Source organism: Achroia grisella, unplaced genomic scaffold (assembly GCF_030625045.1).
Source record: "Achroia grisella isolate CSIRO2021 unplaced genomic scaffold, CSIRO_AGI_Agris_v1 utg1086, whole genome shotgun sequence".
In the NCBI taxonomy this organism is placed as follows: domain Eukaryota; kingdom Metazoa; phylum Arthropoda; class Insecta; order Lepidoptera; family Pyralidae; genus Achroia; species Achroia grisella.
In genome coordinates, this window is record NW_026712572.1 from 3,091,217 (window position 1) to 3,117,046 (window position 25,830).

Genomic DNA, 25,830 nt, shown 5'->3' on the forward strand with positions numbered 1-25,830 from the left:
AGGAACGTCCTATGCTGTTATATTGGTATGTATTACAATCCTTACTAATTATTATAAATGCGAAGTTAACTCTATCTGTCGTTCTTTCATTTCAAAACTACTGAACCGATTTTAATGGAATTTGGTAAACAGATAGTCTAGACCCTAAGGCAGGACATAGACTTATCTTAAAGACAAAAAAAAGAGTTAACTCTATTTGTTTGTCGTTCTTTAACGTCAAAACTACTGAACCGATTTAAATTAAATTTGGTACACAGATAGTCTAGACCCTAAGGCAGGACATAGACTTATCTTAAAGACTAAAAAAGAGTTAACTCTATCTGTTTGTCGTTCTTTAACGTCAAAACTACTGAACCGATTTAAATGGAATTTGGTACACAGATAGTCTAGACCCTAAGGCAGGACATAGACTAATCTTAAAGACAAATGAAAAGAGTTAACTATATCTTTTTATCGTTCTTTCACGTCAAAACTACTGAGCCGATTAAATGGAATTTGGTACACAGATAGTCTAGACCCTAAGGCAGGACACAGACTTATCTTAAAGACAAAAAAAAAGAGTTAACTATATCTTTTTATCGTTCTTTCACGTCAAAACTACTGAACCAAATTTCATTTAAATTAGTTTTGGTACACAGATAGTCTAGACCCTAAGGCAGGACATAGACTAATCTTTAAGACGGAAATGGAAGTTAAGTTGTAAGGGAATGGTAAGTATTATATTACAATGCTTGCTAATTTTGTAGGGTTATATTATTAAATATTATTTCTTTATTTGGTCAAGGTTATATATGTATATATATACATATTATTATATAAACATATAAATATTTTTTTTAATGTAATGGTTCGCATTTGAATGTAATGTATATAATGGTGGTCACTCTATTCTACCAAATTTGAATTTAAATGAATCTGTATTATTGTAAATAAATTAAAAAAAAATACGAGCCGAGTTTCTTGTCAGTTCTTCTTATCTTGAAATCATTCCAAATTGACGGTAGATTTGATATATCATAAGTCTGTAATAGAACTACATGAATAAAGATATTTTGAATTTGAATTTGAATACAAGTAAAATACCATTTCCAGGGTACAATATTGCGTGACGGAGATACAAAATGAAATGGGAACTATCAATTTGGATCGTGACACTACTGACAGGGTACTCGCTGCAACTGAACCTTAACAAACGACCACCATTGATGAAGAATTTAATTGCAACAAATAAAGCCGATGATAGCTCATCATCCAGTAATACTTCAGGTAATATCTTCTCTCGTCCCTTATACATAACTCTTTTAATATAATAATCTCAGGACAATTCACACAGCGCCATCTAGACCCAAGTTAAGCTAGCTGAAGCTTGCGTTATGGGTATTAGATGACTGTTACATATACATAGTTTTTTTTTGTAAATACATAGAATAGAATAGAATAGAAAATAATTTATTCAAATAAACTTAATTTAAGCACTTTTGAATAGTCATAACAATTTGTTTTTTATCTACCACTCGTTCGGAAAGCTGTCTCATCACAAGAAGAACGAGCAAGAAACTTGTGTATTGCTCATACATATTATACATAGAATATTTCCAGACCGATACAAACAATCATACTCATGAATACAAATGTTTGTGCCGTGCGAGGAATCGAACCCGCGACCATCGGTCGTAAAGCGGTGTGCTAGACCGCTAGACCGAAGAGGTCGTATATATAAGAAGTCCTAAGTGGTCCCGATCAGTGCGGTTTCAGAGGAGCTTCACTTAGATTGTGGAATGAACTTCCTGCCGAGGTTATCCCACGAGACTACAGCGTGGGGTTTTTCAATAAGGGTATATTAAGGTTTCTTAAGGGTCGGCAACGCGCACGTGACACCCTTGGTGTTTCAGGCGTTCATAGCCTACGATAACCATTTACCATCAGATGGGCCGTATGCTTGATTGCCACCATCGTAGTATAAAAAAAATCTATATCTAAAAATGAATGTCGCATGACTAATCCTTGTTAATGTAAATGTAATTAAAACAATATTTATTTAAAAGAGCAACACACAAGTTTTTTGCTCATTCTTCTTGTGATGAGTCTGCGTTCCGAATGAGTGGTAGAATAAAAAAATGTGACTATTGAAAAGTGCATATTAAGTTTTTTTGAATAAATATTATTTCTATTTCTATTAAATCGCTGTTCGTTAGTCTCGCTCGTTGTAGCTGTGACGTGGTCGTGTGGAATGAGTAGTCATTATCACTACGACTGATTTAATCTTATTGCATATTTATATTTGACCCAAAAATTAGTGCTTGTTGGTAGTTTGTATTCACACGTTTCGACTTGTAAATGTAAACTTACAAGGATTATTTAAAAGAGCAACACACAAGTTTCTTGCTCGTTCTTCTTGTGATGAGACAGCTTTCCGAACGAGTGGTAGATAAAAAACAAATTGTTATGACTATTCAAAAGTGCTTAAATTAAGTTTATTTAAATAAATGATTTTCTATTCTATTCTATTCTATTCTATTCGCTAAAAGTCGAAAACGGCTGAACCGATTTAGTCTTGAAATATTCGTGAATATCCAGGGAAGATTTTAGGACCGGAGGAATATGTCACGATGGTTTTTAGGGGGCAACCGCGTGGAGGTCAATCTGACATGATGTATTACTAGCAATGGGGTCATTAGTCCACATTACTAACCATCCCCTTCCCCCAGATATAGATGTTCCCATCACCATAGAGTCAGTCAGAAATATAATAATAAAAATTTCTGTCTTCATCCTCATATAACTCATCCGTGTGTTTGAAAGTACTACCCCATATATCCCATACAGTAGTCAAAAGGGAGATATATAAAACATATATTTATATAATACTAGCTGTCCCGGCAAACGTTGTTTTGCCTTAAAATAAAAAAAAAAATTAGGGCTGGACTACCCTAACATTTAGGGGGATGAAAAATAGATGTTGGCCGATTCTCAGACCTACTCAATACGCTCACAAAATTTCATGAGAATCGGTCAAGCCGTTTCAGAGGAGTATGGGAACGAAAACTGTGACACGAGAATTTTATATATAAGAAGATTAATAAATAACGAAACACATATCACGTAAATTAAAAGGTTCACAATATACACACGCACATACACACACACACACTGCACTTACTTAGTTTTGGCTCGTAAGTGTGGTATACGCCGCAAAGCGTAAAACCCCAACAAAAGCTGAGAAAGAATAGAATAGAATAGAATAGAATAGAATAGAATAGAATAGAATAGAATAGAATAGAATAGAATAGAATAGAATTGAATAGAATAGAATAGAAAATAGAAAATCATTAATTTTACATCGAAGCAGTTTTGAATAGCTCATTCGGAATGCTGTTTCATCACAAGAAGAACAAGCAAGAAACTTGTGTGTTGATCTTTTAAATAATTTATTCTTACTTACAATTTAAGTTTAAGTGTGAAAATAAAACATATTAATAATAATAATAATAATAATATCACACAGCGCCATCTAATCTCGATCTAAACAGCTTGCCTTGTAGATACCAATAAACAATCATGTACGAGAAATCGAACCTGCGACCATTGGAAGAAAGGCGGTGTTTGAACCGCTGGACTACCGAGGCCGTCGAGAATAAATAGAGTAAAGCTTAATTAATAAAAACTAATGTATTTTTAATAGAGGATGAAGTTACAGAAGAAGTCTCTATACCAGATCAGGGGTCAGTAAAGGGTATAAATTGGAAAGATCATCCCAACGTAATCGGATTCATAGATATACCTTACGGAAAAATTGATGAAAAGAAACCATTTCAGGTAATTACTTTATACTGTTTGTATATATTCAAACAAAGATCGGTAGAAGTAAGTTTTGTCACCGTACCACCCACCATCACCATAAAATACCATCGTGATCATCTGGATGAATGGCGGTCCTCCACAGTGCGGTTTTCTAGAAACTTTTTGCCACGCACAACCACATTGTGGAATCACCTTCCAGCAATGGTATTTCCGAACCGATACGATATTGAAACCTTCAAGAAAAGAGCTTGTCCCTTTTTAAAAGGCCGACAACGTACTTGCAATTCCTCTGGTGTTGCGGGTGCTCATGGGCGGCGGTAATCACTTACCATCACGTGAGTGGCAGGCTAGTTTGTCCCCTGTGCGGGTTCGATTCCTCGCACGATACAATTTATATTAGTTGTCTAGTAATCAGCTAGTAATATTATAAATGATGAATTGTGTATGTCTGTTTGTTATATTGACACAACTAAACAGTTAAATGGGTTTTAATTAAATTAAACATGAAGGTATAGGGCAGTGATTCCCAAAGTAGTCTATATCGACCCCAAGGGATCTATGACAAACTGCTGGGGGTCTAGGACAGCGGTCATCTTGTTGGTTTTACTTTATGTTTTAACACTGAACTTTACTACAGTTAGAATTTACAAAAAATCAATACCAGGTAAGAATAGGGGGTCTACCCAAAACCGAAAAATATGAGACGGGGTCTACCACACAAAAAAGTTTGGGAAGACACAGAGAGTTTGTGTGTTTTTTATTAGTATTAGGCAATATTAGTTATATATCAATTTAAATTTAAAATATCCACATTTCAGGCTCCAGAGTCAGCTGATCGGTGGGAAGACCCTCTCAATAACCAATACCATACGAGAAATTGTTATCAATTAAAAAACAAAGAAGTAACTGGTACACTTGATTGCTTAACTTTGAGTATTTTCAAACCCAAACATGTTGAGAGACAACAAGAAAATGCAAGCGTACTGTTTTATATACACGGTGGAAACTTTATTTTTGGAAGCGGCGATCCCGATTATTATCGACCTGCAAAATTTGTAGACAGAAATATTATAGTTGTTCTACCTAATTACAGACTTGGGCCCTTAGGATTTCTATGTCTTCAAAATGAGACCGTACCTGGCAACGCCGGTTTAAAGGATCTAGCTTTAGCTCTGAATTGGACAAGAAAATATATACAACATTTTGGCGGTAATTCAAGTAATATAGTTCTGAGTGGTGACGGGAGATCAGGTGCTTTAGTGCAATACTTAGCACTGTCCCCCAAGTCTAAAGACTACGTAAGTAAAGTAATAACAGAAAGTGGATCTGTATTATCACACTGGGCAATAGATAGAAACCCACTAGAAACTGCTCAAATTCTTGAAGGAAATATGAAAGATATGGAAAATCAAGAAAGTGTACTAAAAAACAACATATTCGAAGATACAAACATTACACAATTACTATTAGCTTCGGTTAATATGAATTTCAAACCATGTATAGAGAATAATGTAGATGGATTTATAACAAAAACTCCATGGTATATATTGGAAAACGAGAATATTACCAAAACCTTTATGCTAGGTTTTGCTAGTCACGCCGGTTTACAAGAAGCACTGGATCAGACTCCACAAAGTCTCTGTCAGCTTAATACAAATTTCTCAAAATTTCTACCAAACGATTTATCTTTCGATAAAGGAGAACCCGAAAAGGATTCAGTTGCGAATTTGATCAAAGTTCAGTATTTTGATAGTAAACCTATTTTTATGGATAATGTAGAGAATCTATCTCTATACTATACTGATGCTTATTACATAAGTCATGTAGTTCGTCTGGCACGTCAGCTAGTCAAAGCAGGAGCAACAGTCTACGTTTATGAATTTTCATTTGTTGGCGACCTGAATAGGCAGTTAATATCTCTTGGGAAAATAATTGATGGCACAGCGCGTGGGGATATTGTTGGGTATTTATTTGTGGATCACACAACTACAGAGAATTCAGACGAGATAGTGAATACAAAGGAGACAGGTGTTTCATATACAGGTGATACATTGAATGAAAAAAATGACGATCAAGAGATGTCAGACAAATTAATAGATTTATGGGTCCACTTCATAAAGTCAGGGTAAGAAGTACGTGCAGCATTAGATACTTACGTCAATTATCGAAAGTTATATTTATTTTAATAATAAGTTCATACTTCAGTGTCTTCTATGTATAATATATATGTTCCCATAACACAAGCTCTGCTTAGCTTGGGACTAGATGGCACTATGTGATTTGTTTGTCTGTTTGTGTGTTGAATTTGTCCTAAGATATTATTATTATTATAATTTCATTACTATAACGTCCTAGGTGGTCTAGCTCTTTAGGATCACCGCTTTGCTTCCGATGGATGTGGGTTCAATCAAATGTTTGTGGCATTTGTATTCATGAGTATGACTATTTTATCTAGGTGTTTTCTATGTATATTTTATAAGTATTTATAAAAAAATAATATTTTTATCAGTTGTACAGTATTCATTACACAAGCTCAGCTTAGTAAGCTTTAGCTTGGGATTGTTCGACGGCGCTGTGTCAAATGTCCAGGGGCATTATGAGATGGGGTAGTCAGTCATTGCCAGTACTTGACTAAGTGTAATTGAATAATACGTGTCAGGGAATTAAATGTATTCGCCACACGCAATGGAGGAGATGGGGCGTAAGGCTATTCGACGCAAAGTTTAATAACATTAACATTAGAACTATAAAATTGATTTTCTATTTATTTTTAAATATTTTTTAGTTAATGCAACTTAAATGAGTTGTATTTGAATGAGTAATTTATCCGGCGTACTATATTTCTAGTATTGCCATTAAAAAATCTTGACGAAGAAATTGATTTTTGTTTCCAACGTTTCAGAAATCCTTCGGAGGAATGGGAGACGCTGAACAGTACAGAAGCATCGGAAGAGAAATGGCTGTCTTTGAATAATTCCACCCTGGTCATGAGAGAGGGCATACACGAGGACCGGATCAAACTTTGGACCGAAATTTATAAAGCACATTTTGTGGAACGGAACTGGGCAGGAATGTTGCAACCATGCATGCTCTTTGCGACGAATATTCTCCTTTTAGGAATTATATCGAGAGTCCTCTAAATATTACTTTATACACAGAAAGGTATAATTGTAAACGACGTAAGCAAGTTTTAGTTATAAACATTACGGAATTAGTATTTAAGATGTGTAGTTCTTCTTAAAGTGTAACATGAGGGTATCTGAATATAAATATGGTACGATGAGAATCAAATAAACACTTTCTAGTCCTACATGTGTTTTGTCTGTTCTAACAATTTCTTCATAAATATTCTTTACTTCATTATTTATATTATTTTGTTTAATTCCACGACCATTAGCATATGTGAGACCACACATGCGTGGAAAGCTGACCACTGCTACTGGAGGTGTTACGATTTTCCCTATAGTGATCACATTCCGACCGTTATTTGATCTACACAAATTCAAATATCATTTATTCATGTAGGTTTTAGCCGTTATTAATGTAATTTTTTTTATTATAATTTTTACCCTAGCGTCCAGTTCAGTATACAGATCCAACTGAGGAGAATTGGCAAGAAACTCAATTGAATTACTTATTATTTTTTTAAAAGACAATTTATTTACAATGTATATTTATATAGGTGTCTATGTCTAACATTGAATCAAAATCCCGTGCATGAACAACTATTGCCATGCACGCTCCTCATTCAAGTAATCGTTTACTGAGTAATAGACTTTGCTCAGTAAATATGATTTAACAGAAGTTTTGAATTTATTTAAGGGTAATTCCAATATATCCTTTGGTATCTTATTGTAAATTATTATACCTATTGCCGTAAGAGACCCAATAGGTCTTTATTAGATTAGATTCTTTATACACCTATATTGTGACACGTGTTTCATCCATGTAATTGCAAACAAGATAGTGGTCCACCTGAAGTTAAGTAGTAACTGTTACTACGGATATCACGTTATCACATCACTCACGTTGCTATTCTGGAGGATTAAGTGGTTATCACGTTTTTGTAACATTTTTCATCCAGCTTCTGCTTTTATTGTTTTTGAAGCTTTACTCTATAAATCGAGCTATACGGCATTAAATAAATAAATAAATAAACGAATTTTTCAAATCATTGTAGTAATTCCTGTGACTAGCGCGTTCAACTAAACTCTTTAGGTACATAATCTATTATACATATAAATAAAATTAGAGTGTCTGTTCGTAATACTAAAATAACTGTTTTTTACTACATGCATACGAATAAAACTACGGAACATACACCAAAACAACATTTTTACAATTTTTGTCTGTCTGTCTGTTTGTTCCGGCTAATCTCTGATATGGCTGGACCGATTTTGACGGGACATTTTTTGGCCGGAAGCTGATGTAATAAGGAGTAACTCAGGCTACTTTTATTTTAGAAAAATAAAGTTAAATTCATCGTGACGAAGTCGCGGGAAAAGCTGGTATTATAATAGATTTAAAGTCATCAATTACATTTAACTCGCTCCAGCTTCATACAGATGCAATTACTGTAACGTTTTCGAATTCACGTGTAATTAAAAGAACAGACTATATGGTCTGCATAAAAGCGACTTTGTAATAGACGAATTAAATTTTAAAATCGTAAGTAATTATTTTATGCATTTCTAAAATTCTACAATAATTATACCACTTTATATCAGCACAAATAAACTATAGGAAATAATATATTTCTTATTTGAAACAAGTACTTAGCAAAGAACAAGGTACAAGACCTACGCTATAGAAGGCAGTTTTCCCTCTAGCGTTTGCTGGTTTGAACATGCGGCTCATCGGATGGTAAATATCTACCACCCATGAGCATTCCACCGAGATAGGCTTTGTAAAAAGTCTACGACAGGTAAATAACAATAGTACCCCTAGGATAATTCACACAACGTTATCTAGCTTAGCTAGAGCTTGTGTTAGGGGTACTAGACAACTGATATAAATACTTAGATATTTTTTGTAAATACATAGAAAACACCCAGAGCGATACGATCAATCATACTCATGAATACAAATATTACCTCTGTTTATCAATTTTAGCATCCAATCAGATTGCTTTGTAAGTTGGCTTTTGGTTTTAAGGTGAGATAAAGTAAAGGTAGTACAGGATAAGGAGCATAACACCTTAGACAATCAAAATGGCAAAGTGGTATCACGAGTGTCATATAATGTCCACGTCTAAAAGCGATGTTGATCACTTACCACCAAATGTCTGGCTAATGTTTGCAGAAAGTTATATCCTCTTTTCCGAAAGATTTTTAGTCAAAGATTTTTGAACTGAATATAAATGAAATAAACCTTTCGCCAAATAAATTAACAAAAATAAATTTAAACATTTCTATATCAATCCATTCACGTATACCGTATTATTTTCTGCCCGGCAAACAGACACTCGGACAAGTATATTCAGTTGACTGTACATCAAAGGATAATCTGTATAAATTCAAATATTACAATTGTTTAGATTCCACAATAAGGTGTTTTGATAATAATGTTAGTTGGAGTAACTTACTAGCACTAAGGGAAATCGTACCGTCTGCAACCTCAGTTACAAAGTTAAGTCAGGAGCATGGTTGCAGTCTTGCCTTTTGCGGGTATTTTGACGGTGGTGTACGCACGGGCCGGCCCGACCTCGAGGGTTCACCGTGACGTTGGAACTACTCAAGGTGTGGTGCGAGGGTACCTCACCCCCGACCCGCCCCACTACGCCTTCCTCGGACTCCCCTACAGCCGGCCGCCCACACGTTACGACAGGTTTAAGGTCAGCTTCGTTTGTTGATAGACACAAACTAGAGATGTGAACGTTGCGTATAAAAGTCGAATATTTGTGTTAGCAATCGATTTTTTAATCGATTAATTAGTAACCGAATTTAAGTCCAATATATGTTTTGTTTAAACCATTGTTTTGTCTTGATTTTTAGACCGTAAGCCTTTATGGGTTGAGAATACTTGGTTTTGTTCTTCTTAGGCCAAAACGACAGTAAAAAAACTACTATAATACATTTTTAAAAATATAATAACGATTCGGGCTGTACAGATTTTTTCTTAGGCCAAAACCTCTGTGTAAAAGTCTATTAATTGATTTTTTTAAATACAAATATAGAATCATTTAATCGGCTTTTTGTCGTGATTACTTTATCACATCCCTAACGCAAACCTCATTTTGCGCTGTGAGATCATTATCACAACGTATTAGACGAAACGTGGACGCGGACGTAGATTGTATCTTTTAAATGAGGTAGGAAACAAAAACATTATGTATACAGGACAAACTTTGCCAAACAAACCAAAATCAAAATCATTGTACTTTTCGGCCTCTAGAAAAGAACATCACGCATCGTTCTTCTTGGTTATAGGAAGTAGGAATGTAGATAATATTTTAAGGAAGGTGTTACATATGAATGTGGATGGTTGGTTGTGGACAAGGGCAGAGAAAGACCGAAGAGATGAATGGCTTGAGAAAGATGATATGGTAAAAAAGGAAGTAAATAACGAGATGATTGCGAACAGAGATGAATGGAAGAGAAAAACATATTACGCCGACCACAAATAAATAGGATAAGGAGCAGATGATGATGCAAGTTCTTCCTCATTCTTGTGATGAGAAAGTTTTTCGAATGAGCGATAGATTAAAAAAATAACTAATGAATGTACGTTTTAAATTATCTCTTGTTACAGTTTCTAGTAATTGATGTCCTAAATTTATTGAACATTTGATTAACTTGACTATACCTATGTGATTTATAACTATTAAACTACTTTTATACTGTTTGTCTACTTTCTTATATACTATTGTATATTAAAGTCAATATTAAGAATATTTCCATATTTTATATTAATTTTATATATATATTTATGTATTTTATATACTTAGCACATAGTATTAAACAAATATTACCTAATACAAATACGCTCAATGCTGCCTGTATTATTTACCTCACTAAATATTTATCAATTTATCGAAAAATCGAGGATAATAACTAATGAATATCATACCACAAAAGGTTAAATGTAACTTACATATTGGAATAAAGAATTTCTTAATCTATTCTCGTGCACGTAATATTTCTTGTAACTATGCCTTTACTTTAGCGTGCACTTCGGCTAGGTACTTCAGTTGAGAAGAACTGGCAAGAAACTCAACTGGTAAATTGTTTTAGGTAATTATTGTTTTTTAATCAATTTCAATCTTCAAATATTACATAGCATTTAAGTAGTGTATATCTCTAACTTATCTTTACATATAAATAAAATTTGAGTGTCTGTTTGTAATATTGAAATAACCGTTTCTTACTACATGCATATGAATATAAATACGGTACATACACCAAAATAACAATTTTTACTATTTTCTCTGCCTGTCTTTTTGTTCCGGCTAATCTCTGAAATGGCTAGACCGATTTTGATGGGACTTTTATTGGCAGGTAGCTGATGTAATAAGAAGTAACTTAGGCTACTTTTATTTTATAAAAATAAAGTTAAATTCGGACGAAGTCGCGGGTACAGCTAGTTTAAAATATAAAATTCCTTGTCTGAACAACGAACGCCATACAAGATCGTCTGTCAAATAATTGTTTACAGAATATACATACACAATACAATACACTTTTTGACCTAATTCTGGCGGGACGAATGTAGGCCAAAACCCGCGCGGGACAGTCCCTGTCCCACTCGTCAGAACTCTCAAGGCCATTTTTAAGCTCCTTAGTTCTATTTTATACTAATGATTATGTTTTTTATGGGAGTATGTTAAGGTTTAGATAATAATCAGTGAAACAATAGTGTTTTCATTCAACGCCAATAGATGGCGCTGTAACAAAATTGAAACGCGCTAATGTTTCGTTTTATTGATTTCTCATATGTTATTTGTAATATTTTTGTAGCTGTCCCCTCCGATCGATCCCCCGTCCAATTCAAACGGGGATCAAAATTACGACGGCCTGAGCCGAGGTTCGAACCCCTAGTGGTGCCCTCAGACTAAAGTCGTATCCGTCAGGCAGGAGTTGGCCTTCAGCCGCTCCATAAGTCCTTCCGCGGGTTTGGAGTGCCATCTGCACTCGCCCCTAACGTCCGCTGAAGCTGTATTAAGTAGCCGAAAAAAAAAAAGCTGTACGGCCAACAGCATTAGAGTAGTCGAAAAAAAAAAGGGTCAGCAGGTACTGAATAAATTTACTGGCAAAAAAGAATCAATATGCTTTTGTCACAGGCACCGAAATCACCACCACGGTGGGACGGTATCTTCGAGGCGACGCACCGGGTCAAATGTCCACAGCCTGACGGAGAAGGCGTGGAGAATTGCCTCGTTCTCAACATTTTCACTCGGGTCAGCAGGTACTGAATAAATTTACTGGCAAAAAAGAATCAATATGCTTTTGTCACAGGCACCGAAATCACCACCACGGTGGGACGGTATCTTCGAAGCGACGCACCGGGTCAAGCAGAGCATGCAGAGACACTGCCAGTATTTGTGGTGGTTCATGACGGGTGTTTTGGATATGGGTACTTATATACTGTTTTTTATAATTGGAATGGTAAATAAGCTGACGGTCCATCAGTAACTTATGGATGATAACTGAATGATGCACCAGCCTGCGTTATTTTTTTTTAATGGGGGTTTGCACTATTATTAGGGGCTATGACCTGTAACACTGCGACCTGTTAGATCTATTGTGCTCGCCCTTATTCAAAGTTCGCTATCTAGTACTTGCGGTAACGGTTTACGCTGTCGGGGCACCAGTGGATGATAAAATAAGTACGAATTCAGTTGAGTTAGCCCATCGTGGTAAATTCACCATGAATTTATCACAATGGTTTATGGGGAGGTTAACCCGACATGGTATATTGTTAGAAATGGGGTTATTAGTCCACATTATTATCAATACCTTTACCCCTACCAGTAATCGTCGCCTATATACATAAACAGTACTACGGATATCACGTTATCATGTGACATCCGCGATCCCACTAATGCGTTGTCACTTCAGAGGACTGAGATTAGAAGATCCCGGAGAGAGCTTGGAGATCTGTGGTACCTACAGATCTCGACCTAGTTCAGACTCCAGGCTTGACAACGAGTAAGTGGAAAGTTTGAACATAATTTATGTATATTGTTCTTGAACCCTGTGAGTAGTAAATAAAGATTATTATTATTATAATCCTGGACAATTCACACACCGCCATCTAGTCCCAAGCTAAGCAGAGCTTGTTATTATGGGTACTACACACAGATTAAATACTTAAATATTTTATTGTAAACATGTACAACATTTATTTGAAAAGAATACGAGCTGAGTTTCTTGTCAGTTCTTCTCCTCTCGAAATCATTCCGAACTGACGGTAGATTTGACATATCATAAGAGTCTGTAATAGACCTACAAGATTAAAGATATTTTGAATTTCAATTTATTTGTTAATACCTACGTAATATACATAGAAAACACCCAGGCCAATACAAACAACTCATGAGCACAAATATTTGCATCGTATTGGGAATCGAGCCCACTACCGTTAAAGTATGGCGGTGTGCCACTGAGGGCGTCAATAATTGTCACGTAACTTTCAGATGGGGTAATTTCCAAGCGCCTGTGAGGCTTCTTCGGGAGGGCTTATTAATAGTAACCTTCAACTATAGACTCGGTGCCCTCGGCTTTCTATGTCTGGGCATAACTGAAGCTCCTGGCAACGCCGGTCTTAAAGATATTGTAGCCGCTTTGTACTGGATTCATAAAAACATAGCGAATTTCGGCGGTAATCCGCTAGATATCACAGTTTATGGGTTTGGATTTGGAGCGGCCGCTGTAGAGTTAGTTTTGTTATCCGGATTAAGTAATGGGTTACTGCATAAAGTGATACTAGAGTCTGGGACTGCATTATCTCCTGTATCTGTAAGTTATGACTCTCTAACGATTGCTGCCGATGTAGCAACAATGTTGGGATATAAGGGCAGAAAAGATGCGAAAGATCTATCAATGTTTTTTAGAACAGCTTCTGCTGTAGAACTTTTGAAGATAAATTTAATATTTTTACCGTGCATTGAGAGTACAAATAACAATGCTTTCATAGATACGGACCTTATGGATATTTTCAAGAAAAGAAATTATCATAAAGTACCAATGATGCTAATATTCACAGATGAAGTTAAATTAACTAACGTATCTAGAAACTATTTTGAATCTATACCGGAAAACTTCGAACTTTTATTGCCAAACAATTTGGAATTCAAAAGTGACGAATTAAAACATAAAATTGGAGAGTTGGTGAAAGATTTTTACTTTAGTGGAACAGAGATAGGTGATAGTATATTTCGAGTATATGAAGAGTATTTTCGGGACATCATTATGGAGTATCCGGTTATCAAATCTGCTGCACTCCATGCACAAGCTAGTTCTAATCCAGTTTATTTAATGAAATTTACATACAAATGTAACTCTCGGCAATTAGACGATGTGGAAACACGAGATTATAAATTAATAGACTATCTTTTTAATGGAAATGATGCTAGTGATGTTACGCATGAACTGGCACTAAGAAGATTAGTCACTATGTGGAGTAGCTTTATTAAAATAGGGTAAGTCAATATATTTAAATTCTCTGCTCTTGTCTAGGCCTTTTAAGTAGTAAGTTCAAATTGGACATCATTGAAAATGTTTGTATTTCTATCTCTAGTAACTGATAACAAGTTAACGTGAGGCGAAATTCTATCCATTCCATAAAATCACCGTGCGGGTGCCGGCCCATCGTGTGGCAGAAAGGTAAAGTCCAAGAAGTTTCTGGGACTTGTGACCTGGCGTAGGTTTTAAGGGCCATTTGCCGACATACGTCAACATTCACCTTCTCCACTCGTCATATTCTTCCTGCCCAGTGAAACCTGACAAGAGCTGCTAATGCAGTTTTAGATATAGGTCCTAGTATAGAACCCACTGCAGTTCTAGACCGCCCAAAATATAGATTATCTTATATATAAAATTCTCGTGTCACAGTTTTCGTTCCCATACACCTCCGAAACGGCTTGACCGATTCTCATGAAATCTTGTGAGCGTATTGAGTAGGTCTGAGAATCGGCCAACATCTATTTTTCATCCCTCTAAATGTTAGGGGTAGTCCACCCCTAATTTTTATTTTAAGGCAAAACAACGTTTGCCGGGACAGCTACGACAGTTACATATAAAATTGATCCCGAAATTAAACTAGATAGAAATACAAACTGAAGACTACCCATATATTTTTGCATTGTAACCGTAAGGATATCAATGCTATGAACAAATTAGCCAATCCATACCAATATTATAAATGCAAAAGCTTGCCTGACAGACCGTCTGTTTGTTATCTTAACACTACAGTTGAACAGGTCTTAATAAAAACCTATAGATGGATTGTATCTTTAGGACGGTATGTCCGCCTATCTTTTATTTCAAATATCGTAGACGTATTTGTTTTATTATTTCCAGAGATCCAACACCTCTAATAACAAGTTTAATACCAGTCGTGTGGCCACCAGTAACAGCAAGTGACTCCATCAAAGGGGTGACAGGACTCATATTTGGGGACGTCTTAGCCATATCAGATGTGACAACAGAACGGGTCATATTTTGGGACGATATCTATAGAAGGTTTCTTAGGAAACACAAAATTAATGACACTATGCCTTAGTAGTCTCAGTAAATTTTTATTTGTTAAGTTGATTCTTCTTTTACCTCGATTGAGTGATGTTATATTAAATTTATACTGATTTCAATAAGTATTGTATAAGTTCATTTGGTTTATATATATAAAAAACTAGCAGACCCGGCCACGCGTGCTGTGGCTGAGTCAACAAAATCATATTGCGACTATAAATTGAGATGTAAGCTATCTTATCTTTAGAGTTCGATCAAATTGAACATAATGAGCAAATCAAATTTGCAAACGGTTTAGCAATTTATGAATCCATCGCGGACAAACAACGTGACAACGTAATCTATACATATAAATAAAATTAAAGTGTCTGCTTGCAATATTGAAATAACCATTTTTTAAGCCGACCCTTAAGAAACCTTAATATAACCTTCTTGAAAAACCCATGCTGTAGTCTCGTGAGAAAACCTCGGCAGGTAGTTCATTCTGCAATCTATGGGTACGCGGATGAAAGCTCCTCTGGAACTGCACTGTCCGAGACCACTTATGTTGCAGCGTGTGGGGATGAATTCGCTGTCGATGGCGAGGGATGCGATGGTAAAAGGTAGCCGTGGGTATCATGTCAAACAATTCTTCAAAACACAGTCCGTCGTATATTCAGTAGAAAGCACAAAGCGATGCGAAGCCTCAAGCTATGTGACTCGACACCGTTTGAGTGATTGGGATCATCGATAATTCTCATAGCACGACTCTGAACCAAGTCAAAAGTTTGTTGTTAGTTGACCATGAATTTATCACAAAGGTTTACTTGGGAAACCACATGGAGCTAGCACTGACATGGTACATTTAGCAATGTACCATGTCAGGTTACTTTCAAATTTAGAAAGAAATTAATACTTCACAAACAAGAACAAATTTTAAAACATCACAAAATCATTATTTATATTATTAACCGTGTCTTAACACAAATAATTTTATGGCAAATAAAAATTTACCTCTCTCAATGTTTCGATTAGGTTATGCTAGCCGTGGTCACAAGTTGACTTTAGACCCGAGTAATAATGTAAATAATGTATATTAAACATGAACGTTTATAAATAACTATCACAAAATCAGTTTTCATAAAAACTTCAAGTTAGGTTAAAATGTAAAGATATATTATTTTGTTATCACTTTTATATAATATAACATTCGATTGTCTTGTTATCTTTGATTCAATTAATCCAAGTTGAATTAACTGCAATATCTACATGATGAAGTGTTAATATGTTTACAATAACTAACTAGTGCCAATTGTATTCCTAGTGACAATATTTATATATGTACATATATATATTTATATATGTATTTAATACAACAAACAAATAAAAAACTGGCTTATGGGTACTGGTCTGCTCAGTCTATGGTTGTTAATTTAATTATATTGTTTAGTAATCTTCTAAAATTATTAATGCGAAAGTTTCTGAGTATGGATGGATGTTTGTTACTCTTTCACGCAAAAACTACTGATGGATTGGGATAAACTTTACAGTAATATAGCTTATACATCAGAATAACATATAAGCTATAAATTTCATGCAGATGAAACTGCGGGCACAGCTAGTATCTATACATATAAATAAAATTGGAGTGTCTGTTTGTAATATCGAAATAACCGTTTTTTATTACATAAATATGAATATAAATATGGTACATACACCAAAATAACATTTTCTACAATTTTTGTCCATCTGTCTGTTTGTTCTGGCTAATCTCTGAAATGGCTGGACCGATTTTGACGGGACTTTTTTTAGCAGGTAGCTGATATAATAAGGAGTAAGTTAGGCTACTTTTATTTTAGAAAAATTAAATTAAATTCCACGTGGACGAAGTCGCGAGAACAGCTAGTACTTATATGAAACTATGTGGTGATGTAAAAAACAGTTATTTCAACATTACAAACAGACACTCCAATTTTATTTATATGTAATAGATGAAATGAAATACCATTAAATAGTAAAAGATCTATAACCATACAAATATTTTTATATAAACAATGATCATACATACATAAATAACTCTATTTTTAGATTACTAGATAATATGTACGTTGATAAAAAATATTTTATCATATATGTTTAGTATAAATATCAAGTGCTTATTTAATAAAACAGCCATAATTTATGGTACAGAATATTAATAGTCAATTGCAGGACTTTTAGTGTTTTCTAAAATAAAAGACAAATTTAGAATAACTATTTTATACTTCCGATCAAAACAACGTAGGTGTCTACCTTCTTGACATGTTACCGCATTCATATTGAACACAAATATTTCAATTATACATGTTTATATTATATAACAAGGCATTTTGAGGATCTGTAATCGATCTACTCACTACATGAGCCGGATTTGAGAGCCTTCGACGTCGTCAAAAATAAATAATACCGTTACCTGAACAATTAGGGCACCACCTACGAAGATGATAAGTGCAGAGTGGATTCTGCATTCACAACACTACAGCATAGTTTCCTTGTATTCACAACGCCACTAATCACTTATTTCACATTAATATTATTGTAAAATCAACAAGTAAATTTGTAAAAGACAAAACAGGGGCCACAGTCACATTTCTTTTGACATTTATAACATGACATTAGCGCTTCGCGTCAATTCGCATGACGTTAGGAGTGTTCCATAGCATAATCCATTCCATTTATCAAGTTATTTCTGTCTTTTTCAAACTGTGCATATCAGACAGAGATACACAGACTTATTCTGTTTTCAATAAACAAGTTTTACCTTTGAACATTACCTTTGATTAGAACACATCTAGACACGTTCAGAAATTGAAATATAAAAGATTTTTTAATTAATTCTTATAATCTCTTTTCTTTGATTTATATACTATAAATCAATAATGATTATAAAATAAAAAGTAACAACAGCGTTTTCAATTAAATTGTATTTATTTGTTCTAATTATTTTTACTAGTACAATTATTTATTCACTACCTGTACCCGCGTTTCAGTCGCGTGTAATTTATAGCTTATCTGTTATTCTGATTCATAAGCTATATAATTTTGTTTCATCAAAATCCGTTTAGTAATTATTGCGTGAAATAGTGACAAACATCCATCCATCTATCCATACAAACAAATTATCGCGTTTATAATATTAGTAAGTTGCATATGTTTACAAGGATGATAATATTGTACATATATGAGAGACTAACAAATATTATTTGTAAATAATGTTTCGATTTAAGAGTAGGTACTTAAAATCAAAGTAGATTTGTGGTCTGACGAAATATATCATACATTTCATAAATATTAATGAAAGCGCCTGATCAAATTGTAATCAACTTAATTTCTTACTGTGATATTATACAACGTTAATGATTAGGGGTTTACTGAACGTAAATCAAATATATGTAGCACTTATTTATAAAACTGCACCTACTATCACCTGGAATAATGTAAAAATTTTAAGCTTAAATATATATTTTCACAGAAAGAATGAACTACCTGAAAAAATTTCCAGATTGCATTACTATGCATTTTAAGAATTGCGACTTTGAAGTGGCAATGGGCAGGGCACATAGCTCGTAGGATAGATGGCCGTTGGGGCAGCAAAGTCCTCGAGTGGTGACCACGGACCGGAAGACGCAGCGTGGGAAGGCCTCCAGCAAGGTGGACCGACGATCTGGTCAAGATCGCTGGAAGGCATTGGATGCGAGCATCGCAGGACCGATCGTCGTGGAGATCTTTGGGGGAGGCCTATGTCCAGCAGTGGACGTCTTCCGGGCTGCGATGATGATGATGATGATGATGATTACTATGCATCAGAAATATAAAAGGTACAATCAGCCGCTGATTCATACATCAAAAAACTTGTTGCATTCTCACATTAAGCAACTACCCGAAGTTAGTGGTGTAATGAATTTAGCTATGGACTTCATTAATATTTTCTGCTATACCGTATGCGCTGTAGCATGGTGCGGGTGACAGTTGTTTCATTTAACAATTGCTAAATTTAAATTACTACCGTTATTAATGATATAATATATTACGAATGTGATAAAGCTGAAATAGTAATTCATAATTTGTAAATCGCGGCAACTTTCAAGAGTAAAACGAAACTGTCACCCGCACTAGCGCACATGGTACAGCCAACTATTTTCTTACATAAAATTCAATAAAAAAATATAACCTATATGCTATTCTGATGCATAAGCTATACTACTGTAAAGTTACATCAAAATCCGTTGAGTAGATTTTGAGTGAAAGAGTAACAAACATTCATACTCACATACTTTCGCGTTTATAATATAGGGTTTGGTGTTAGAACGGTGAAAATTTAGGGTTGTCGTTTTTTTTAATGCCATATTATATAAAAAATAAAAAAATACTAGGGGTGGACAACCATTATCACTTAGGAGTATGAAAATTAGATAGTAGCCAATTCTCAAACCTACTGAATATGCATACAAATTTCATATAAATCGGTCAAGTCATTTTGGAGGATTAACTAACATTGTGACACGAGAATTTTGTTTACTAGATTATAAAGCGGTAAAGGTTTTTTTTTATGATAATGGAACGGTGCACCCGCCTGCGCTAATGGTTTACGCTGGCGGGGCACCAGTGGAGGATGATAAGATGAACAATCGCCCATCGTGACAAATTCTCCAAGAATTTATTTTGGTTTCCAGGAGGAACCGCGTGGAGGTCAACCTGACATGGTACATTGCTAGCAATGGGGTCAACAGTTCACATTACTAACAATTCCCTTTCCCCCCAGGGGTAAAGGTTGTAAGTTTAGAGGTTCGGAGAAATTTTCAGTAGTACTATGTAATATTATATTATATGTGGTAGTACTGATTTACATTTCATGTTAATTGTCTGACGATAGAAACACCTAGAAAGATCTAAAATTTATCAGTATTCATGACTAAAACTATGGTAGACTCATCCACTAGGTAGGTTTAATTTCAATTCAAGTATAGTCGGTAAAAGTTAATGGCAACACAGTTATGAATTAAAAAATAAAAAGGTTAATACTCATAACAGGAATGTATTTCATAATATTTTTAACCTATTTACAATGTTTAATACTTATCTATTAACATAAATCGATACAATAATAATTATCACATTTTTTCAAGTCATTAAGTGACAGATATATACGCCTAATGGGTTTAGATCAGTGATTCCCAAAGTGGTCTATATCGACCCCCAGGGGTCCATGACAAACTGCAAGGGGTCTACGACAGCGATCATCTTGTTGTTTTTACTTTAAGTTTTTAATACTTAATTTTACTATAGTTAGATTTTTACAAAAAATCAATACCAGGTAAGAATGGGGGGTGAACAGTTTGCTTGTCGGCCGACGGCAGATTGTCGTCGGTAATGAAAGAGACCTTGTTTGATAATCTAAATATATATAACTCAAAGATGCCTGACGTAGTGATCTATCAACGCACAGCCCAAACCACTGGACGGATCGGGCTGAAATTGGCATGCAGGTAGATGTTATGACGTAGGTATCCGCTAAGAAAGGATTTTTATTAATTCTACCCCCAAAGGTATAAAATAGGGGATGAAAGTATGTCAATTTTAAACCGATCGGGCTGAGACTTTGCATGCATAAAGCTACTATGATGTAGGCACCCCTAAGAAAGGATTTTGATAAATTCTACCCCTAAGGGGATAAATTAACGCGAGCAAAGCCGCGGGCAAAAGCTTGTAAAATATAAATAGTCAAATTTCTATATTGTCGTCCGTATTCGTCGCTTGTCAATTGTTCTGTCTAGTGTCTGTCAAAGAGGCCGCAACAGGGGGTCTACTCAAAACCGAAAAATATGGCAAAGGTTTGGGAACCTCTGGTTTAAATGATGATTATTAAATGGTGTTTGTAACCCTGATTACTTCCGCCTCGGTTTCGGATATTCGGGTCGATCTGACGTATATTGTCAGAGCACCTAAGATTGTTTCGGACTACTCTAATGCTGTTAGCCGCTGGCCTTTACAGCTTCACCGGACGATAAGGGGCGAGTGCAGATGGCACTCCAAACCAGAGGAAGGACTTATGGAGCGGCTGAAAGCCAACTCCCGCCTGACGGATACGACTTTAGTCTGAGGGCACCGCTAGGGGTTTGAGCCACGGCTCAGGCCGTCGTAATTTCGATCCCCGTTTGAATTGGACGGGGGATCCATCGGAGGGGAAAGGGAAGTGCCTGAGAGAACCAATTATATTACTCACGGACTTGTTATTAGCTAGAGATCTATATAAGTTACTTATTTTTAAACATCCGCGTTTAGTACAATATTAATATAGTTAAATGGATTTTAAAATAAATAATTTATGGTAAATAATGGTATTTACTTCTCTCAATGTTTCTATTAGGTTGCACAAGCCGTGCTCACGAAGTAAATATATAAATTGTTTAATAAATTAAAACGTCTTCAATGCAATTCTATTGTACTATTACCTACAAATGACACTGAAATCAGGAGCCATTTTAGGGCAGTGATGAGGAGCGAGTCAAAAGTTGTTTGCTTTAGGCAATTTATTGCCTCGTGAGTAGCGAAAACTGGACCTACAATTGGAGTTGGGTCTGTGTTTAAAACAATTAAAATGTTAGTAATTCTATTTCACTTCGTACAAACTAGATGGCGCTATTAAGATGTTTGTTTGTTTGTAATACTTTATTGTACAATAATATTATAAATAAAAGGACACAATTGACTTAGAAAATAAAAACATGCGTACAATGGCGGACTTATCCCAGAAGAGGGATTTCTTCCAGTCAACCTTTGAGTTACTGTGAGGAATTGCGCAGTGGTGGAAATAGGTACAATAAATAATACGCGTCACAATGACATATATAGACAATAATATATACAGAAAATACACAAATGTTTTGGTTTTGTCTGTAGTATGGTTTTCTAGTTAAAGTCCTCTCATCCATGTAGTTTCAATTAGAACCCTCAATAGCAGCTTTTTGACCTCACGGTGCGTAGTTGCTCAGTATGGACTTCAGATTTTATCCTCACTGTTCGTACCGTACTATAAGTAGATTTTTTATTTAATTGTAATGAACGGCATATAATTTGTGTAACATATTATTGTAATGGCAAGACAAGAGTTACATAATTATTAATTCGTATAAGAAAAATAGTAGGTTATTCAGATATACCTATGAACTACTGTCTTATGTACATATACATAAAAAATACATTCAACTTTTATAGCTAATATTAACAATACATTTGTTGGTAACGATTAGAATGTGTTTGTTTCATCATCACGGTGATTTATCTGTGATTTTACAAAGAACAACAAAAAAAACCAAGGGGAAATAATATCTATATCCTTTTAATATAATAATCCGATATAGGAAGAGGTCCAAGATTTTTAATGAATAATGAGGGATGCCTGAACACCAGCGCTGTGTAGGTCAAGGGTGGATCCAGCCTAGGCGCCATGAGGGGATCACATAATCGTGGTCAAGTCATGAACTTATAATTTAATTTTGATAACAATAGATACAAGTAAAAAGTTGGTATTTTATTAATGTACGTAAGTACTGTACTTAAAAATACATATTAAAAGGGTATGGTGACAAAATATATATATATAAATAAAATCATTATGTTCAATTAGTGGTCCACCTAAGTCCTGGGCTCATGGGGGTTCATAACCCCCATGACCACCCCCAAATCCGCCGTTGGTATAGGTGCACCTCATTAAGGTTGTACTCAGCAACAGCTGAGACAGTTCCCGTTGCCAATTTGGTATGTCTTTTTGTTATTCTTGTGTAAGCTTCTTAATCTGGTAATGTTGACAAAAAAGGTCCACCAATAAAGTATAATATCACTATGTAATATCACGTTATCTGTCATGTCACTAAAATAAAGTATAATTTCAATTGCATGAACATTCACGTCATAAAAAACCAAAACTGTGTCATTAAAAATATATTATAGAATTGAGTAAATTCGTAAATGCTTACTTTTCTTTGAGCTTCTATTGTTACTTACAGCATTTCGTTGACTTTAATAATATCTAAGTAAACATTCATTAGTAAGTAGGTAGAGATGCAACATATCTAATGGTTACCAATTTGATATGTATATACATAACTAAATATTAATATTTTAACAATTACATCAGAGTCATCTTAGTTTTCAGTTCCATGTTAAACGTCACAGAGAATATTGTCCAGATAAAAGGTTCTTATTGAAATTCGCCACAGATAATATAATCAAGCTTTCCATTAATTTTATGTACATATATATTATATAAACCGATACGAGAACGGCATGGCCTACCACAGGCCCGGCAAAGGAAACTATTGGCAGTAGTCTGTACTGAGCCGCCTAGGTGTCGCTTCCGTAAAAAAAAAAAGATAAAAGACGAAAAAAGCTGTTCACGGACCATTACGCCATAAATCGTCCATAATAGACGCATAGGTCATTATATATATAAACCTTCCTATTGATTCACTCTATCGATAGCTAAAAACTACATTACGATGCGTTGAGTAATTTAAAAGATATAATCAAACAGACAACGGAAACGAATTCATTTTATATTTTGTATAGAATATTTATATCAGTTGTCTATGTAGAATAGTATTTTAATGTCAGAGACATTATTGATGTTAATACATTGTATAAATACACACAACTAGTCTTAAACTGTATACCAAACCAAAAATCATGTAGGATACTAATGGAAATTAATTAAAAAAATATTGGGAAGATATTCCATAGATAAAACATATTGATAAAAAAAAACGCATCACTCCTCAAGAATAGCAATGTTACATACCACAGATATCATAATATAATGTCCGTGATACAGCTTACTGTACAATTTTTATATTTACTTTATTAGTATAGGACAGTTTTGTACTTAAATGCGTTGTCGAATTCATATTGTATTAATTTACAAAAAAGGTATAACAAAATAGCATAGAGGATGGACTCACTGCCCCCTCTGAGTTATAGACCGTTTTGTCTCTGTTAACACTTCTATTCAATTCGATTAAAAAATAATTTATTCATGTAACACATTTTAGCCGCTTATGATCGTAAAATTTTTTATATTACAGTTTATTCCATACCGTCCAGTTAGTATATAGATCCAATTGAGAAGAACTGGCATGAAACTCAATTGAATTACTTATTTTTTAAAAGCCAGTCTATTTACAATGTATATTTATGTAGGTGTCTATGTTAAATGAAAATCCCGTGCATGAACAACTATTGCCATGCACGCTCATTATTCAAATAATCGTTTAGTGAGCAATAGGCTTCTAAATTATATAAGCAGCAATTGTAATACTTTATTATTGGAGACAAATAAAGATGGTGATTATTATTATATATATAGGGGCCATGATTATCACTTTCCACGAAGTCATGACCTAATTTGCCCTTCCACCAATATAGACAAAGATATTATCACAAGAACCTTTAATCTAGACTTTTGCCATTTAAATTTCTTTGAGAAGAACAGTGCTAATCATTGACAATGCTCATTGGCGTCCACGACGGTGCTTTTCCTCCAGCCAAAGAAGAAATATCCGACTCCCAGGCCGAGTACCAGAGCCAGGCATGGCCACACGTTGTACGTCATGAATATCAGCATCAGGATGTAGGAGGAAGTCGCCTGCACCACGTGCAGACCCGTCTGGACTATGTGACTGCCGGATAGCATAGAATATCTGTGGAGAAAGAAGATATAGATTACTTTTAAGTAACTTCGAATGGAACCTTTCGGTTGTGATCAGATATCTGAAGCAAAATGTGGAGAATCTTTTTTAGCTAATGGTGCTGGTGATCTAAATTAAGAAAATGTGTCTGTCAGTTTGTTACAATTTCATGACAAAACGGCTGAAAGGATCTTAATGATCTGAATGAATATTAAATTAAGAGAAGATGCTTAGATATCTGACAAGGATGGACATACATAGGCTATTATTATTGCCATCTAATGACTCAGAATGTCTTTTTAAAGTGGCGCCCTTATAATAACCACTGTATCTTAAGGGCGCCACTTTAAAAAGACAACTTTAAACGTTCCCAATCAACGGCGACTACGGACATCAAGTTCCGTTAATAAAACGAATAAAGTAATGTTAAACCATGAAAAAAAAATACAACCAAACACTATTTATGAAAAAAACATGATGCTATCTTTTAAAGACACGATAATCCCGGATAACTGATTGTTGGTAATCAATAAGTTAATAACCCTATAGAATTTAATTTTATTAATCTAGTTTGAAACAAGAACTTCTGCTAGACAAATTGAGAAGGTGGCGCGCGGGAATACGCAAGATTCTCATGGGTT

At 34.8% G+C, this 25,830-nt stretch overlaps 4 protein-coding genes across 6 annotated transcripts in view; 2 read left to right on the top strand and 2 right to left on the bottom strand.

Annotated features, from left to right (window-relative positions):
* Window positions 1–18,097, bottom strand: part of LOC131843822 (serine/threonine-protein kinase D1) — a 122,877-nt gene extending 104,780 nt beyond the window's left edge. The window contains 1 exon segment of the mRNA XM_059192579.1: window positions 17,920–18,097. The gene's annotated coding sequence lies outside the window, so the exon portion shown is untranslated.
* LOC131843032 (cholinesterase 1-like) lies at window positions 1,122–6,941 on the top strand. Its single transcript, XM_059191625.1, has 4 exons — window positions 1,122–1,266; window positions 3,683–3,816; window positions 4,620–5,926; window positions 6,704–6,941. Exons 1-4 carry the CDS (start codon window positions 1,122–1,124, stop codon window positions 6,939–6,941), a joined length of 1,824 nt encoding a protein of 607 aa, XP_059047608.1.
* Window positions 9,443–15,522, top strand: LOC131843043 (juvenile hormone esterase-like). The gene is made up of 6 exons (XM_059191636.1): window positions 9,443–9,634; window positions 12,080–12,196; window positions 12,255–12,334; window positions 12,858–12,947; window positions 13,436–14,440; window positions 15,321–15,522. The coding sequence occupies exons 1-6, from the start codon at window positions 9,443–9,445 to the stop codon at window positions 15,520–15,522; spliced, it is 1,686 nt and encodes a 561-aa protein (XP_059047619.1).
* A 6,902-nt stretch (window positions 18,098–24,999) lies between the features above and the next one.
* The window catches only part of LOC131843263 (high affinity copper uptake protein 1-like), a 53,982-nt gene continuing 53,151 nt past the window's right edge, over window positions 25,000–25,830 (bottom strand). For all 3 annotated transcript variants that reach the window (XM_059191897.1, XM_059191913.1, XM_059191905.1), the window contains one exon: window positions 25,000–25,201. In XM_059191897.1, the coding sequence (XP_059047880.1) occupies window positions 25,000–25,201 (202 nt within the window). The remainder of the gene's footprint in view (window positions 25,202–25,830) is intronic.